This window comes from Perna viridis, chromosome 7 (genome assembly GCF_037379345.1).
Source record: "Perna viridis isolate PV_CMFRI_1.1 ecotype Kerala chromosome 7, ASM3737934v1, whole genome shotgun sequence".
NCBI lineage: Eukaryota > Metazoa > Mollusca > Bivalvia > Mytilida > Mytilidae > Perna > Perna viridis.
This window is the reverse complement of record NC_142451.1, coordinates 7,507,584-7,527,217: the sequence shown is the minus strand read 5'-3', so window position 1 is coordinate 7,527,217 and position 19,634 is coordinate 7,507,584. Positions and strand designations below refer to the sequence as shown.

The window sequence follows — 19,634 nt, the reverse complement described above, 5'->3', positions numbered from 1 at the left end:
TTTCTTCTTAATTTGTCACTACTTATGTTAACAAGAAACTTCCGTAATTGTAAGTACATCACAAAGCATATGATACGTACACAGTTATAGTTCATCTTTAAGTAATTCAGATCATAAGACTTTACAATGACAATACTTGGTTATGCTCTTAGTCCACAATTTAGAGGCACGATTACAAGATAAACAAGTACATCATAGATATGAAAACACATGTAAACTAAAATGGACTTTATTATGTGTTTCGGAATTATATTTCATTTACTTTGTAAGTAGTATTTTTTAGACATTAGTTCATGGAAAACATTTACTCACGTGTATGCCTTTTGTCATTTTCTTATAAAAACAACTAAAATTTATTCATACCTTGAACATTGGCCGTTTCGGCAGAAGATATTTTATTAACTGAGTATGGACAGTCTTAGGCGATACGTTTTATCTACTTATAAATGTTCAAATTAAATCAACCTGTGTTCTACCATAGTTTAATGTTTTAATATAGTAGAGCCAGTTTGTCCCATATATTGTAATTGTATTAAGATTTAAATGTACTTATTATATGTGCCAAATTGAATTGTCATGATACAATGGATGTAATAATGCAGATAGTGTTTTGTCGAGATGTTGAATATGCAATATTTCGATTTGGTCGATGATATATTATAAATACATGAAAATGTGAAAATCAACATAATGAGATAAACATCATTATACAGGGTTTTTAAGTATTTTAATTGATTTCATCATATCAATCTTATAAACCACACCACTATGTAGTGTTCATCAAATATGTGTTTGATGAACTTTGACATCACATTACAAAATCAAAGGTATCTGTACATATAATGAGAGTGGATATGGTGAATATGTTAAAGACGAAACAACCCGCCGTGATGAAAAATGTCAGCTCAAGACCACCAATGAATGACGAGGGAACCCTCACATCACTGGACAGGCTGCAGCTGGCCCCAATACAACATTATAAATAGGTACAGCGAAATAGTTGCGCAACACAAAAGTAAACTGAAATTGAAAAGGAGGGAGGTTGTTCATGAGAAAGAGAAACTGGAACATGCATGACCTAGTATGGCGGATATAGTGATCTTCAGATAAGCGATGATTTTGATTTGTTCTATCTTATTGAAACAAATCAGCGCCCAGGACTTCAGTTCAGCGTATTGAAATAACATACATTATAAATGAAACACTATACTCTTTGATAACTTAAAATAGCGAAGTCAAGTACTCACTTAAAAATGATCGTGATATAAGTATAGATTTTTTCCATATTAAATTTAATAATCAACTATTATTTCATATAAATCAAGTATTTTGTAAAAAAAAAAGACCATATCGGATTTCTTCTTTTTGAAGCACTTTAGTTCTCTAATGTTGAATTATACATTTATAAAGCAAATAAACGGGACGCAAATGTCTCGTAAACTAAACATTGACAAATACGTGGCCGTCTATTTTATTAGTGCAGTGTATTCGAAAATACTACATTATGTATTTATCTCCTACGCGGTATGCTTTAATTATTATTTTAATGGCTCGCAATCAGAAATCACTTATATTATACAGACAGCTCCTGTATAAACACCCCACTAACACTATATAGCATCCAAAGTACTCATTCTCCCTTCCCAATTGTCCCAGTCACCATTTCCAATTGAAAAAAAAGATAATTTATGTATTCTGAACGTTGTATAAAAACTCACGTACGAGCAATCAGGTAGTTGCATGATTTAAATGCGGTATTTAAAATTGTCGTAAACAAGTTTTAATAACTTGTTAACGACAATTTTAAATACCACATTTCTTTCTTCGAATCATTTTCATGCGTCTATAAAACACTGTTTTAAACAGCAACACATTTGATCTATATTATACGTCAACGTCCTTTATAAGCTCTGGCTTTCTTTAACCTGGTTTGTCATTGCCATTTTTATCTAGCTAAAACTTCTGATTTTCACTTTTTAATCCAGTTTGCTATTTCTAATTTTAATCTTAGGTCATCTTTTTCATTTTTCTTGTAAGGCTATAGCGATTAAGGTTAGTCTCTTTTTGTCTTAGTATTGATATAATAAGTAAAAAAGAGCGGTTATATGGTACCGTGTTCAACAACTTGACGTCAGTGATCGCATCATTAAAATTGCATTTTTAATACAACCAAATGAACTGCCATACTCTTAACGGACATCCTTCTTGTTTGATTCAAAGATAAGGTATCTGTGTCGAAAATCTCAACTTTAACCCTTGCGTCTATGAATATTTGCGTGCTGATTGTTTATCTACAAAAGGAGATATCATAAATGCAGGTCCTTGTAAAAAGGCTAGAGTGGGTGGTGCATTGTCGTCTTAGGTTACAATCCTTTGTAGACTTTAAAAACACCATTGCTTTTAAACCCTCAGATGCACAGAATATTGGGGTATATAGTGAGAAGGGTGCCCGTGTACTCTTCCATAACATGGAAGGGATTACATCTTATCCGTTACTTATCCTTCACCACTGAATGGAATTTGATGGACTTTGTTGTTTATGTCTGTTTTCCATGTCTGGTCTTTGTCCCTGGATTACATTCTTTTGATTACCGCTATAACCTAGGTTCCTTTGATTACTCTTTCAATGAAAGAGTTATCAAGGATCCCAATATTCAAGCGGAAATCAAACTGATATAATGCAGGGACAACGGCCAGACATCGAAAACAGACACACATAACAAAGAACACAAAATAACACATACAAAGTAACAAAAATAAATGAGTGACTCAGACTCCACTAAAAACCGGAAGCATGGACCAGGTACACCGATCGAGTACTCTAGAAACCACCCAGCGAGTTGCCCGTAAAAAGTCAAGTCCAAAGGAGACGAAAGAGGGAAGGAAAACGGAAAACTATGACACAAATTAGTAATCATTGTGCAGATGGATACACTTTAACGATCCATAAATTCATGATGACAACCATAAAACTTCTGTAGTGATGACTTCAATCTTGTAGCAACATAACCTCTGCCCAAAGGCATAATTGTAAGAAATTTAGCCTGGTACAAAAAGCCTGTGTAGTTACGGCAGGCTTTGGCATACATACGAATTGTGATATACAACTCCATACGCATGTGCTGATATTGCCACAAATGAAAGGAAAGGTGACAATACAGAATGAAAAGTCGTCGCCTTTGTCGTAAAGTTGTCATCTTCCAAATATACAGAAAAAGATTATTTCGAAATACTAGAATGTTTTATCGACAATATATTTGTCCAGTGTGGTGGACACGATTTTCAACAAGTGGTCGGCATTCCGATGAAAACAAATTGTGTTCCTCGACTTGCTGACCTATTCCTTCACTCCTATGAGGCTGACGTTATAGCTAATCTGATCAGAAATAATGAAAATCGTTTAGCTACATGTTTTAATCACAGTTTCCTATGTAGATGACGCATCTACCCCAAAGAACATAAGGTAAAGGGTACTACAGACGCAGTGTCTGTATAATTTACCTCAAGTTCTTTGGGATAGATACGACGATAAAATCCCCGAAACTAGGATTGTTCAACGATAATACGTTATCTTTACAGCGGAAACTGAAATTGAAGGATCTAGCTAAACGATGTTCCTTCGTTTAAGTGAATCTTTTTTTATGTATTGAATATGTACACTTTCTATTTAGATTTTGATCTAAAGTTTGTTGAGGCTTTAAGTGGTCATTTAACACGAACTTAATCATTCCCGTGAATCAGTGAGTCGTTCTATACAACTGAATGGAATTTAATGTTCAGAGAAACGTCATTACATATTACCATTATGCACCATCATTTTTATTTCGATTTTGACCCAAATCAATTTTGAGGCTAGAAGGTGCAAGTGATCAAATGAAGAAGTCGTGGTATCAACATATTGAGCATTGGTCTCAGTTTTAATTCACAGCATTAATTTGTTTTGAAGTATTTTCTTAATATTTCCTCTGCCAAGGCGAGTTTTAAATTTTAGGACTCTGTGTCTTGACATTCGTCACGTCCATGGTTAAAGTTTGTGTTACATTGTTTTTTTTATATTCAAAGGGATAATATCATAATCAATCCTTATGTATCTGCACAATTGGGGTCTTTTTAAAACAAATACCTTTGTGATTCTCTCAATGCTACGACGATAAATTCACTTTGCATTAAGCATGACAATTAGGATAGCATGCAGAAATACCCAATGCTTTGAATGTCAAAATGAAGTTCATAACTCTGTTTCTTATTTGTAAGATAATGCATGTCTAGTAAGATGTCTAAAAATATTGGGTGGTTTTTTTCTATACATATAATAAAAACTCATCAACAAATCTTAATTGTGTTTTTCCTTTATGATGCACTCAAGTAAAACACACTAAAAACGTGAATATCGGTCTCTCAACACTCAACAGGATAATACAAACGTAACCGTATTTAAAGAGCTGGCAGTGGTTTACAAAACGTGCAAAGTTTTAAATACTTGATCACTTTTATATAGAGAATGAGAAGTATAAATTTATGTCAATTTACTTTTAAATTACAAAATAACCAATCGCATTTATTGCAAACTTCAATATGCTGTACACATGCTCTCATCAGCAGCATTGGAATAAAAAGAAATAGGAAGATCTAAACCCAAAATTTTATTGTAAACAAGAGGAGTACTCAAAACCAATACTACAGAAATAGGAAGCCAAATGCATCATAGATAGGTTTTTACCATATACAGAAAAGGGAATCAATCCTCAGTGTCTTAAGTACTTTGCGAATTTTCATAAATGTGATAAATAAAATCTGATATAAATGGGGAATAGACAAGTTGACTACTGGGTTGGTGTATACCCTCGTGGGCTTGGTTTACTAGCAGTGGCATCAAAAATTTCAAAGTATAAATGCACCCAGTATGTCTTAATGGTAATTTAGGAATCGATTTAGTAATGAAAAAATATTAAGTGGATAATAATGACGGTAAGTATTTTCTAAAAGAATCCTGTTAAACTGTTTTGCTAATCTCATTACCTATTTAACATCAACCCAACCCCCCCCCCCCCCAATTATTATTGGTATTTCTATCATAAATATCATTTTCTAAAAGATTGAAGGCTGTTATGGACTTTGAAGACATTTGCTACTTTAAATATTACAATAATTCTTTATTTGCAATCTTCTGATGTGAACCAATCAATTACCTGCGCATGCTGAAAGACAGGCTATGAAATAATATGTCTTATAAATCCGCGGCCTATGAAAGTTTTCTATTCGATATCCAAATAATTTGAGAAATATCATATTTCTGACAAACATATTATAAATGCTGTATTTTCATAACACCCTCACGTATACTTTATGCACTTCATACTTTTTTGTTTCGTTTTCATTTTGAACTTTCCAACAGACTCCACGATTTAGGCATATTTTCTCTTTGGCTCCGTCGGCATTAAGTGTCGTTTTACTTTTATTTAAATTGTATTCAAATCCTATGATTTTCACTCATTTATTCTATTTATCTTCTGTACTTTCACCAATTTTTACCTGTGGCAATTTTATGTTGCCTGTTTATATTATCAGTTACCTACTTTATTATCATGGTGTATGGAATTGTACCACTTGAAAGTACATCTGGACTGCCCTTGCCCGCGTGTAATACATAGGTAACGGTTTTATTTCAGCTTACAAGAGTGAAAGGCTAAAAATCGGTTCTTTTGTCATCAGAAATGAGCTAAATTGCAATTACATCGACATTGCGCACAAACAATTATATGATTTTCATGTACAAAATGCCCTTTTTACCAGGTCGAGGTTGTACATTTGGTACATGTACCAACCTCAGAATATGTAGTTTTTATTAGTTTTAATTCTGTTTTATGTTGTTTTATCTTCTTTTGGAAAAGTGATGGCTCAGCAGAAAATGACGTCAAATTCTGACTTCATATATACAACGTTCCAATGCAGATCACAGATTTAAAAGAACTCAATATATTTTTTCAAGGAATAGCATACATGCCATTTTGACATCATTAACAGCAAAGAAGCAATACGCCCACGAAGTTAGCAACCAGCTGGGTGCATGGAATTTGTACCGACAGGTAGCCAACCAATCAGAAGCTCGCATTTGCTCCAAGTCGGAGATAATGTAATATACCGAAAATAATTAACTGTAAACGAAGCAGGACTAACTTTCCTGGTTTTAACTTGATATAGATGTACTTTCACATTGGCCTTTTACCTCAATCTTGTTTACGGTTATGTGGAAATACTTCTCCGAACATAAAAATATTTGAAATGCTTCTATGATTATTAATCATATTCTTTGGTTTTAAAATTCTCTATTCCCTTGGCTCCCAGGGCAATGTCTCCGATCTTACACCTGCTGACATCAGTTGACTTCGATATAAATGCTTTTTATGCCACAGAAGTGAATAAAAAGTTGTCTTTTGCTATTTGTTACACCGACTGTCCTTTTTACTATTCCTTTTGACTATTCCTTTTTGACTATTCCTTTTGACTATTCCTTTTTGACTATTGCTTTTGACTATTGCCCAGATTTTATCAGTTTGGTGATTATTTTATTACATTTCAATAACCCTTTCAGAACAACAAGTTCTCTTCGCTCTTTCATATTTAGTTGTTGAAATGATTTATGTCTCTTCATTGTGTCTTTGTCAGTTAATGTGCTTAATCATTTTCTCAATCATTTACTGTCACACGGTAATATTATGAGTACTATTCCATATTTTTCAGCTATTGTTTTACCTGTTTCCACGTTATACATCAACAAAACCCAGCTGAAATGGACACTTGCTTTAAAATCATGTAAAGATACAGGAAATTCCTTGTATATTATTCATAACGTAGATGATTTTAATAATGTAACGAGACTGTTAGACGTTGAAGAGGGTACATCTTTCTGGATTGGTGGAAAAGAAAGACGGAAGTTCTTCTTCTGGAATGATGGTAACAACTTAAAATGCTATAAATTTATATCGGATTTATTTTAGACATTTCATATAAAAGAAGAATGGGCTATTCCTATTGATTAAAACGTTATGTGGTATTCTTTTACTGTTTGATATTAAAATAGCAAAGATGACCTTATGATGTTGTAAAGTTTTATAAATAAATTAATACATCCATTTTTCTAGCTACTTTGGCTTTTAAAAAATTAAAACATGAAATAGAATCATGATTCATGCGATCTGCATTTCAAATGGCAGTTAGGTTTTTTTTTTCAAATAATATTTTACATACACTCCCAATTTTACAATAAGCCTGCTGTATAAGTAACGGTATCGTTAAAACGTGATTACATATTTTATTTGACTTTTTGAAAGTTTGCCAGCTACAATGTAGTTGACATTGAAATCATTTGCTGATTGTGTTTTCACATGATTTGATTTTTATCTAAAAATAGTTCATTAAATGATTATGACAGGACATTTAATATAAAATACTAATAAATGTAATAGACAAAGCATGAATTGTTGTGTGCTTATTTGTTGAATAATTATTTACATAAATAAAACAAGTAGTAAAAACACTTTAAGGAATAATCAAAACAAGTTATACTGAAAGATTGAGATGCAATAGATAAAATTAATTACATGTTATATTATGTATAATAATTAACAAAACAAAACCAACACTTCTGCCTCGCCGTGACGGCTGCATTAATGTGCATCATATCTGTTTAAGTACATTACACATTCCAGAGGGATAACCTTTATATTTGTATTAATTTTAGACAAAAGTAAGTTGGTTGAGGATGCAGTGGGGTGCTTCAATTCTTCATTCGCCATTAAACAGGATTTTGTAGAAAATCAACCTTCCCTCTGCATGAGCTATTGCAAAAACCATCGAGATATGCCGTATGCTGCACTGTCGGTAAGATGTGGCAACTACACATACAGTCCCTGAACCGATCCGCGCAACGATTTGACGGATCGATGACCGATGACCGGTCTGATCGCCATTTTGTTATGTAAAATGATGTAAGATCTGTTTAAAATAAAAGAAATGTAAAATAAAAGTATGAATTGATGTTCAAATCTATAACATTATGTAAATATGTGTAAAATTGACAAAAAAAACAATATAAACCGTAAAATACGGTGACCGGTCTGCGGCCACGTGATGCGATCCCCGGTTTGATGGATCTGTTTGACGGATCGATGACTGACCGGAAATTGATCGGTGACTGATGACCGATCGCAATGTTTGTTGCACGGATCGGTTCAGGTTCTCATCATGTCCCGATGAGTTTACCTTACTCTACTGGAGCACCTAGTCCTAGTTTTTAGTGAAGTCCGCTTGCTCATTACTTCTTTCTATGTACGTATTATTTTGGTTTTATCATGTTCTTTGTTGCTTGAGTCTATTTTTTGTCTTATCTAGTAGTTTGTTTTTTGATGGTTTTCCTGATTTTCATTTTACATCAAACCTCAATATTTAGGCATGTTTATATAAACAACGCGGGACCATATTATTGTCATTTACATTATTTCAGACCTAATAGATATTCTATAATGATACAATTGATTTTCTTTATCATTGCTGACATTTATAATTGATAAAATTAGCTGTCCATCTCAATCTCGACAGTTGTCTTCAAAACAATAACGTTTAAATTATAAATGTTTGATCTATTTAACGTCATGAGTTAGTAAGCATATATGCAACAGTTTCCCCAAGCTACCATACGCTACATTGCCTACGACTTGTAGAATAGTAAAACAATACGGTATATAACGTTGATTACCAATCTACAACAAAATTTTATTTGATCAGCAATTGAAATTTAAAAGACTGGGTTTATCATTAAACCAATGTTAACTTACTTTCAGGGACGACAGTGTATCTGTTATCCCAACTTGCTAGCTACAACGGCAACGCAGGTCATAGATCGACATTGTAATACACTATGCCCGGGGGATGATAATTACATTTGTGGATCATTAAATGCAACTGTTACAACAGTGTACAGGGCCAATGGTAAACCTACTGAAAGCATGATATAAATTTAGAGGACAAGTTATAGCTGATGAATACCGTATTTCATATAATACCGGATTTGTTAATTTTTCCATTTCAATCGTTTTATAGTATACACTCATAATAGTTTGAAATAATAACTTTAAAAAAAGTAGGTAATATTTTCGATATTCTTGCTAATTTAACATGTTTTCCGTATCAATATTTAAATGGAAATATTGTGGTGATAACCGAAGTTATAACTTCAATAGCCTTTCAAAACGATCTAAGGGACACAACAAGCAAGGGAAGATTTGATTTACAAACTAGTACGTATTTATTTTTGTTCTTTGTTCTTTGTATTGTATTGAATTGTATTTTTTCTTTCTATTTATGTTTCTCAATTCAGACAGCATTAAATGGAAGCTGTTTGAACCATCAAATGCGCATGTTCGAGAAGATTGTGTGTTAGTGACTAAAGATCACGGGAACCAGTATACGTGGTTTCATGATAGATGTAGGAATAAAAATAAATATATCTGCAGAATTTGTAAGCACTATATCATATATTATAATTGGTTTTTTTCATTACTACTATTGATTTTGTTTGAGGTTAACAAGCTCGAATATAGTACATATATTTTAGTTATATTTCTGTTCATAGTCAAGTTTTGCATATAGGTGATTTTTTTGTTGCTCCGAAATTAAAATGTTTTGAAGTCTGTAATTAGGCTCTTCATATCCTAGTTGGATCAACCATTATTTTTTTCATGAAAAAAGTGAAATGTTTTATCAAAAGACAAGCCTTGGATCAGAATGTGTGAATTGTGTGTGAATTATGAAAATAAATTAATATTTAAATACAAAAGTATCAATCATATAAAACTGAACATGTCTATATGCTGTATACGTGATTTCATCAGCAATATTTAAATCAAACATGATTGATGGACGGTCTGAATCCAAAACAAATTATATGCAAGTTATCAAAACCAAAAGTTTTGAAATGGAAAACCAATTCCAGCACCAAAAAGTTTTACCCAAAGTATATTTTTCTATTGTATGTGTACTAAAATGTAGCATCTATACGTAATACACAACCAACAAAATTTGTGCATATGAATCATTCCTCCTACCCCATTGCCTATTTCTCATTCATATTGTTCTATCACTCAACTACCATACTTGATACAATAATTTACTATGTGCAACTGACAAAACTAAGTTTAAAAACATTTTGTTCCCAACTTCTTTATACCAATGTTTCGAAATCGTATATATTCCTCGTTATTATATTGCCCATTGCAATATTAACAGGTCAAAGTTGGTAAAATCAGAAGTGAAAAACACTTTTTGTGTATAAATAAGTAAAAGTAGCAATATTTAAAAAGTAGGAAGGAACTTAATGCAGTTAAAACATAGAAAACTACTGATGCTGCGACTGAGGAAATATGCCTTAAAAATAGATTTTGAACTTTATGGGGAAGACACGTTAAAGTCATGATGACAGTAATAAAATACAAGTACAGAAACGTAATTTGTTTATGTTATGAAATTCCATCTTCTATAACCTTTATTGTCAGAAACAAATATTTCTCAACAAGATTTGGTTATCGAAAATTAACTTTTATGGAGGGTATATGAGACGCATTTTTATTTTTATAATCTTAGTATAATAATAGGATCATTAATTGATAGGAGTGAATAATCAAAATATTATCACGAGTGCCGAAGAACGCCTAGTCATAACGAGTGCGCGGAACTTGTTTTGGGCATGAGTTAAATCCTCAAGCGTTCTTGGCAAAAGTTGTCAAGACCAATTGGTTATCCTATTTATTATATAGATTTTCTTCATAATTTATCCATAATTTCAACATGAATTTTAAATTATGTGATTGGCGGATTGATATCAAAGTTGTGACGTTTTGTGGGTAGGAAGTGCGATAGTGAAATTACCGAATTTATTTCACAATATGAGATATCGAAATTTATTTCCCTTGAGACATTCGATAAAACACTGCTATCGATATAATAAAAGGCTATCTCTCGGTTAATTTTAACGCATCAAGAATTTTGAATAGTGGCTATTAGCTCTGGCATATCTTAACAACGGAGATTAAATAGAAACTCAATATGCAGAAGAATCTTGGATACTACTGCTTTATAATCCTTAAATCAAAATCGTCTCGATATTCATATTTTTTACCACAATGGCTACTGTCAAGGTGAATATCTAAACATGACGCTGAGGAATTGTGTCAGTAGTTTCTTTAATTTCTAGTTCTAGTTGATAAATAAACGGAATCCATTCTATTTATGGAAAAAAATAAACATCGTCAATACAGTCATATGTGAATGTATATGATCTATCTTTTTGAATTTCTCAAAGGTTTGAAGAAACTTCGATTCATATGAATAAGAGAAAGATCGGCTAGGAGAGGGACACACAAGTCCACATTGGAAAGCCGATATTTTGTGGAAAAAGTGTCATTAAAAAACTCTAGCATACCAATCGTCTCTTGATTGTCATAGCAACTTTTGTTTCTTTGTTCTATAATGATAAAATATGTGGAATCATTGCCTAAAACAATGTTTTTGTAAGAATTACCATTATTGCAGTAAAATTATTTGTGAATATTATTTTTAAGACGAGTTTTCAATTTATCTTATGGTAAGTTAAACCGACATGCTATTGACTTTTATGTACAAATTTGATTTCAGTTGATGAAACAATATGCCAATTTATACAGAAAACCAAATCACCTTGTCTTTACATGTCACCTGAGCAAGCAACCTGGTTTGAAGCAGTAAGAAAATGCGCTAATATGGGTGGTCACTTGGTTGGGAAGGACATAGTTTACGAAACAGACATGATCTTCAATGGAGCATTTTTTTGGACTTCGCTTACTAGAGTACGACAGCGATGGTTAAATAGTAAGATAGTAGTAGAATAACTTAATATAAAATAGAGTATCAGCTAGGACGTACATATACTTTCTGTCCTCATTTTTATTGTACAAGACAGATTTAATGGGTTAAAGTGGATTGCAATTAGTGTTATAGTTAAACAAATATGTTTGAAGTGCAATGAGGAACATACAATGTTACCAAATATGTCAGTAGATTGATGTAAAGAAATGTCATAGACCTGTTATTAATAATTGGAATTATTTTAATTACAGGTCTATAATTCAGTTCAAAGTGTAAAATATACTTGAATCGGTCATTTTTCACAAAGTTCAAAATTAAAGTAGTTTGTATAAGTGCAAATACTTTTAATTAACAGTTTGGTCTAAAATCAGTGTAAAAATGTTAAAGGTGTCAATATTAGTATTACATATAACTGGGACATAAATTCTTCAATCAAAATTCTAACAGTAACTGTAAAGTCATCAACTGTATTGACAGTGAAAACTTTATTTCAATCATTTTTTTTAAATGACATGTTGTTTTTTTTGCAAAATGTGTTAATACAAGCACTTTTAATTCCATAAGGGTCTAAAATTACAGTATAAAATATACAAATTGTCACACTGGTGACTGTGATATATATATTTCAGTCTAAATTCTAGAAATTGACATATTTTTTGAAAAATATATGAGTGCGAGCACTTGTTATTTCCATAAGGGTCTAAAATAATTGAATAAAATGTTTTTTTTTAATATTACTATCATGTGGGTGACTGTGACACATATATTTCAGTCCAAATTATGTGAGTACGACATTTTCATTCAAAATGTACGAGTGCTAGCACTTTTAATTTCCATAAGGGTCTAAAATTGTTGGATAAATGCTACTTTGTTTAATATTACTGTCATATGGGTGACTGGCACATGTGTACTTCAAAATTCTAAAAATTGAGATATTTTGCAAAATGTATGAGTGCGAGCACTTGCAATTTGCAAAAGGGTCTAAAATTATTGTATAAAATGTTGAATTTCTTAATCGTAGAACATACGGGTGACTGCGATGCATATATTTCTGTCAAAATTATGTAAATATGACATTTTTCCTTGCGAGCACTTTCAATTTCCACAAGGGTCTAAAACTATTACAAAAATTTTCAATTAAAGTATGATACTGGTGACTGTGACATATTAATAATTTCAGCCAAATTTTAGAAAATGACATATTTTTGCAAAAAGTATGGGTGCGAGCACTGGTTATTTCCACAAGGGTCTAAATAATTAAAATGTTATTTTTTTATTAATTTTACTATCATGTGGGTGACTGTGACACATATATTTCAGTCAAAATTATGTAAATATGACATTTTCTTGTAAAATGCATTATGGGGAGCACTTTAAATTTCCATAAGGGTCTAAAATTATTGTATGAAAAGTTGAAAATTGTCATTATTAGTACACTGTTTCATAATGGTGACTGCGACAAATTTCTGCAGTCTCTAAAAAAAATCACGTATTTTTGCAATAAGGACTAAACAAGTTTGTGTAAAATGTAAAAGAAATGTCAATATTATGTCATGTGGGTATACATGTAACTATGATTCCTAAATTTTTGTCAAAATTCTGAAAGTCAGGGATGTAGTGCCTGGTACCGCAGGTAAGGCTAGGTTTGTACCAATAATTTTTGTTGGTACTGCATGCCGTACATATATTGAAAAAAACAGTGTATTAACTAAACAAGTTCAAACATAGCAATGCTTCCTTCCCGTCGTACCAATCAAAAGATGGGTACTACGCCTCTGTTTGCTGAATCAAGTACATTTGTAATTCAGTCAGAAAAGTCTGTCAGAATACGTCAGAAGCTCTTCTTATCCCAGTAATTTAGAAGTGGATATAACTTATACATGTATGATTGGCTAAATAATGCTATTCAGAATGATGTCAAAAAGAATAGTTCTACCTAGATCAGTTTCTGACAGGAGAGTATCATGACCTATGACAGATTATGACAGGAGAGTATCATGACCTATGACAGATTATGACAGAGCTTGACCAAAGCCGTGACAGATTTTGACAAAATGTGTCGCGGTTCAGGACAGTTTCTAGCAGTTCAGAACTGTTCTATGACAGCAAGCCCTGACAGATTTTGACAAAATGTGTCGCGGTTCAGGACAGTTTCTAGCAGTTCAGAACTGTTCTATGACAGCAAGCCCTGACAGATTTTGACAAAATGTGTCGCGGTTCAGGACAGTTTCTAGCAGTTCAGAACTGTTCTATGACAGCAAGCCCTGACAGATTTTGACAAAATGTGTCGCGGTTCAGGACAGTTTCTAGCAGTTCAGAACTGTTCTATGACAGCAAGCCCTGACAGATTTTGACAAAATGTGTCGCGGTTCAGGACACAGTTTCTAGCAGTTCAGAAGTGTTCTATGACAGCAAGCCCTGACAGATTTTGACAAAATGTGTCGTGGTTCAGGACAGTTTCTAGCAGTTCAGAACTGTTCTATGACAGCAAGCCCTGACAGAATCGAAGAGAGGTTAAAAGTGATCGCAACTGTATGTGAGGAAGAAGAAATAATTTGTTAAAATTGACGACATTTGACGAATAAAATTGATTTTTAACTTATATGAAATGTTAAGTGTTTGCTTTTAGTTTCTGGGGGAGTTGTTGGCTATCACATAAGTATTCCTTTGTACATAAAAACAAATGCATACACCACTATATGAACAGTTTACTTAATGATAAAGATAATTATTACTATGGACTCCTATTGCTTCAAATTGTAATCTTTGAACCATTTTTTCCACAAAAAAGCATACTTTAATACGCGGAAAACGTACAAAGCATACTGCAAATAATATTTTGAATGATAAATAACCATCCTAAGTACACCTATATAACATTCATCTCTCCTTATTTCTTATAGTCATATAGGTCTTAGTCTTTTGTCCTTTGCTTTTATTTGTTTCCTGGTTCGTTTCTTGTCTTTTATTCATCTAAGGTATTAGTATTGTTTTATTATTACTAATTTTACATCCTTCGTATTCTTTTTTATTTTGCTATTTAATTGTGGATTTATGGTCTTTATTTAATTGATTATTTTGGAGTTATGGACTTTTATGCAATCATGTATTTTCATCTAACGTAGGTAAGGTAGTGAGTGATTTACTCCCCAGATCTGAAGAGGTTGAACCTCGACGAACTGGGTGCCTAACAATAACAAAGGAAGACGGAAAATGGAACATTCAGCCGGGATCATGTAATAAAACCTTACCATTTCTGTGTACAAAAGGTATTGTAATGTCAATTTTACAGATATTCAATAGTGTAATATTCTCTTATGTGGTATAAATTTCACGATGGGCGCAAAAAAATGTAGATCATTGATGCAATAACCGATGACATTTGTTCGATCTTTGATATAATTGAAATTAGTCCCCAAAAACACGATCACAATAAATGATCTAAAGAATACTACTCGGGAAAGTCATATCTGAAAATTAGTGTGTTGATATTTGTTGGCGAAGTGGTGCTATAATTCATATTTTAAGGTATCTGAAAGAGTAGGGTTACGCCTTTGTTAAACGGAGAAAGACTGGTAAAAACTTTTTATAAACCTGTACAATTGCACGCCAGTTTCATTTTTCTTATTAACCATTTTTGTTTAAAGGTGTTACGATTTAATTCAACTCTCTAAACGTAACAATGCTTTTTAAATACTTTGCATCTACATAAAATGGAACAAACACTTAGTATTAATAAATCATTACTAATATTATGAAATTTATATGTTCATCGAATGTACATGTGACAATACAAATATGCACCTGTTAAATGAAATAAATAATATCTACAGAAGAACAACCTCCATCTGATGTGATTTTAAGATCAGCTGAGAGTCTATTAGGGTCTACGTCTTTCCTGTTTGGTAAGTGACTACATATCAATTTAGCAATCCAATCAGTAAGTGTTTCCGGTTTCTTATTAAAACGGGTCTTTATCATAGCTTCGTTACATTCATCTAGGCTGATTAGTAGAACAATTACAATATGAGTACATTTTTTTCTTTCTATTTTTGAGGGGAAATAGAATTTCTATATGTTTTTGCTTATGTTTTTTTATTAGATTATTTTGTTGATTTTTTTTCAACCGTGCTCACCTTCTGACCATGGAATGAATGGCATTTCTTCACATCCAAAGGTCTATAATTTCAAATACATTATATGTTTGATAATTTATCAAATCTGTGTTGGTTGTCTTCATAATATCCCTTGTCTACTTTGTTGGGCAGAAAATAGGAATTTAGAGCAGTTCACATCTGCCTTATAATTCTTTCTTTAAATGATTAAGTTTGGACAACAAAGGAATTTCCGGTTTTTGCCCTGTGTGTGTGTTTCGTCGGTTAAGGGAACATGATAGTATTTTATGTATTTGTATGGGTTTTATCTTAGAGGCTGCTGTTGGAATATCCATTGCCGGTGTTGTCATTGTGGTATCGCTGTTAATGGCAGTTTATTTTGTAAATTACAGGTAAGTAATATACATGTAGTATCAATTTATTTCGACCACAAAATGTTGATTTTTATATTTCAACTTAATAACATGCGAGATCTTTAAACAAAAAAAACTTAAGTAGAAACAGTATGCTTCCTTTTGTAAAATTTGTCGTATTAAATTTAAATGTAACTTAAAAAGTTTCCTAATACAATTACAATATGTTCAGAAAGCTACCATAAACTCATTACTTTCTTTTCATATTTACATTTAAAAAAAACAAAAATGTTACAATGAAGCAATAGCACAAATGAATTAAAAAAGACGTACTAAATCCAGATCTAGTTGGGGAAACAACTTTCAGAAATAAAAATTACTTTTTGATTCTGTCATATCGTAATTTTAAATCAAAACATTAAAAGTCATAAACTAAATTCAAATAAACTTTTGAGATAGATAAATTTTAATGAATTAAAAATGTTATTGTACTTAGAACAGTTGGAAACAAACGAAAGATGTGACTCATATATAACTTGCAATCCATGCATAAATCTATCTTGTTCGTAACGTTTATCTTAATAATTATCGAAATCTTTGCAGATTTGTTTTTTGTTAAAGTAACTTATCAAGTTAAATGAATTGCGTGATCAATTCTACTTTCATTTCTTTGTAACTGAAGATGATCATATATTGTTTTTGTTTTAAAAGTGCATATACTTCGTGGGAGATTCCCATATATATTTGCCATATAAATGCTTTATTTACAGTAACATTGGTAAAAACACAATTTGGGAGATTTATTACATCACATAGATCACTTGTGCCATCAGTTTGCGTCCGTCGTCGTCCGAAAACTTTTCAAATTTTATCCAACTACATGTATTTGATAAACAGTTTGCCCTTTGTTATCAAAAACGACAGGAATACTCTTAAACAAATAATCTACAGATTAATTAGTTTTGATCTGTGTCATTTCAGAAGATGGATACATTGCGAAAACACATTTTATCCTTGGACTCAAATCAATTGAAATGTAACTTGGCAGGAGTAGATAGGTTTCGATGAATGTGTACACTATGATAAATACAATGTATGGTTTTAACTTTTTATACATCTATCTGTATTAATCCAGGATTAGTTCATGTCTTTTATTGTTATTTTTTTTTTAATTAGAAAAAGACGGAAGCAGATAAAACTAAGAGAAGAGCATTTTTATTTTATTCTTGAAAAAGAAGGTGTTTATAATACGATAAGTCTGAACACATCACGACCTGAGGAACAAGTACAAATATCCCAAAATAATGTTCTAGTGCCTTCCACAACCGAGACATATTACGATTGCCTTGCTTTTGAAGGAACAATAAAATATTCGGAGAGATTACGGTCGATTACTGGTACGAGCGAAGTTGGATATCGTGTTTATAACAGAATATCAGATATAACAAAGGAGTATGACGTCTTGCAGTTCAATAAAAAACCCTGCTCACAATTATCAGGCAATTATTATACGTTTTCTAGAGAAAAAAATAATGCTGTCTCGAAAATCGATCATTTTGATGACAGTATGATACAAACAGATTATACAACATCAAATGATATCCAATGATAGTAATTATAACCTGTAGCATTGAAAAGGGGGCCAATGAGGAACGGCATTGGAGATATATTTGTACATTTGAATATGGTAACATGCTTTATGTGCTCGAGTGAATATATCATAAGAGTCAGTCTGCATACAATTCATCTTGAAACATCTGCTACTTGAGCCGACAGAGTAATGTGTGCATATGGACAACCGAGGCAAAAGACCAGACGGAGCGATTATTTTTTATGCATTAAGTTGTGGAGTGGTGAACAATAATAAAACAGCCAGTCTTTATTTCAGGAGATTACTCCCCGAAGCCACTCTTATTTATAAGTTCTTTACACGTTCTGACAAACGACACTTCGAGAACGTTTGCGTGGATCATACAATGATACAAAGTAGTGACTTTACTTTACAAGTGATCTAGTGTCGTGTACTCGCCAATAAATTTCGTATAAAAAGTATTTATTGTTGCTATAACGATTGTGCGGACTTAATAGTAATTAATCTTAATTTTATTTATTCATGAAAATGTACTAATTTTCTGGTTCATGTAATCCAATGTAAATTCCATGATAAGAATATCAATAGTTGTCACATAAACGTTAGGACAATAATTATGCAAAATGTAAAGACTTGTAAAAGTTCCGGCCTACATATGGCGCTATCTTAGTGACATAGAAAAATAGTTGCGGATCATTAGAGGGGATTTATAAAAAGGGAGTTTCAGCCTATCATGGGTCAATATTTACCCAAAAAATACGTGAAATTAACCCCATAGGATCCAACCCGATATAATCCACTTTTTTCCCGCCACTGAAAAGAAGATTTCAGTGAAAAGTCCAGTCTGAATCGTCACTGCTTGGTGGGATGAAATAAATGTGCAGGCTTTGTGGTTTTATTCGTTTTTAAAACGTTAAACGTGAAATTCACTGCCAATTTTTTTGGTCACGTGGATGGATTGAGTTCATTTCACTCATATGCTTGTAAAATATTTATCATTTATTTATTTATTAATTTTCGTTGTATTTCATTCATCCCACTTTACACATACATGTAGCTCCATACAATGTTGTCTTTTAATTCAGTAACAGTCTTTATACAGATCATGTCAAAAACTCAACACATTCGTTTTTTTTTTATTTTCTAATTCGGAAACAATTACAGGCCACCTCGCCAATCTTAATCTACGGTAACCGTTCGGTTGTCGAACTTTTGAGGTGAAAAAACATATAAATTGTGTATAAAATTGATACTTTGCAAGAATTTTCGTTCCTTATTTGCTTAAATAGGAAATGGTTAATGGTTTTCTAATACATATAGATTGGTAACGTATGTTGTCAAACATACATTCCAATCAATTGAAACTCGGAATATTATTATCGTATTTCAGCATACATGTATATGTAGATCATGAATTCATATTGACAGAAATGTTGATTACCTGTGATGTTAACTGAATAACGATTCCATGACAGTAGAGGCAAATACATGTATGCCTTACATGTAATAGACACACCACAAAGACAAACTGAGTTTATTCATAACTAATATATCGTTAGAATATTTAGCGTTTATTTTTATTTGTCTTCCAATACGCATGATCTTTACAACTGTATAGTCACTGTGTTTCTGTCTTAAAGAAAAGTACACCATCATTGCTTGCAAGTATTCTAGAAA

At 32.1% G+C, this 19,634-nt stretch overlaps 1 protein-coding gene across 3 annotated transcripts; it reads left to right on the top strand.

Moving 5' to 3' along the window:
- The first annotated feature begins 86 nt into the window (after window positions 1-86).
- LOC148611151 (uncharacterized) lies at window positions 87-19,524 on the top strand. 3 transcript variants are annotated; one of them, XM_088591332.1, is made up of 11 exons: window positions 87-265; window positions 5,892-6,086; window positions 6,742-6,954; window positions 7,742-7,881; window positions 8,841-8,988; window positions 9,377-9,517; window positions 11,689-11,901; window positions 15,024-15,167; window positions 15,732-15,803; window positions 16,327-16,405; window positions 17,543-19,524. In XM_088591332.1, exons 2-11 carry the CDS (start codon window positions 6,068-6,070, stop codon window positions 17,973-17,975), a joined length of 1,602 nt encoding a protein of 533 aa, XP_088447458.1. In that variant the 5' UTR covers window positions 87-265; window positions 5,892-6,067; the 3' UTR covers window positions 17,976-19,524. The 3 variants fall into 3 exon arrangements, with proteins under 3 accessions (XP_088447458.1, XP_088447457.1, XP_088447459.1); XM_088591333.1 differs by having other exon boundaries at window positions 136-265; window positions 5,990-6,086; XM_088591331.1 differs by lacking the exon at window positions 5,892-6,086 and having other exon boundaries at window positions 96-265.
- Window positions 19,525-19,634: the final 110 nt, after the last annotated feature.

What these genes read in the sequence shown, in the direction of transcription:
- LOC148611151 (XM_088591331.1), top strand. Translation starts at nt 223, where the DNA reads ATGGACTTTATTATGTGTTTCGGAATTATATTTCATTTACTTT. An exon ending in TGCCGTATGCTGCACTGTCG is followed by an intron (nt 7,882 to 8,840) that starts GTAAGATGTGGC and finishes ACTTACTTTCAG; the next exon opens with GGACGACAGTGTATCTGTTA. An exon ending in TAAATATATCTGCAGAATTT is followed by an intron (nt 9,518 to 11,688) that starts GTAAGCACTATA and finishes ATTTGATTTCAG; the next exon opens with TTGATGAAACAATATGCCAA.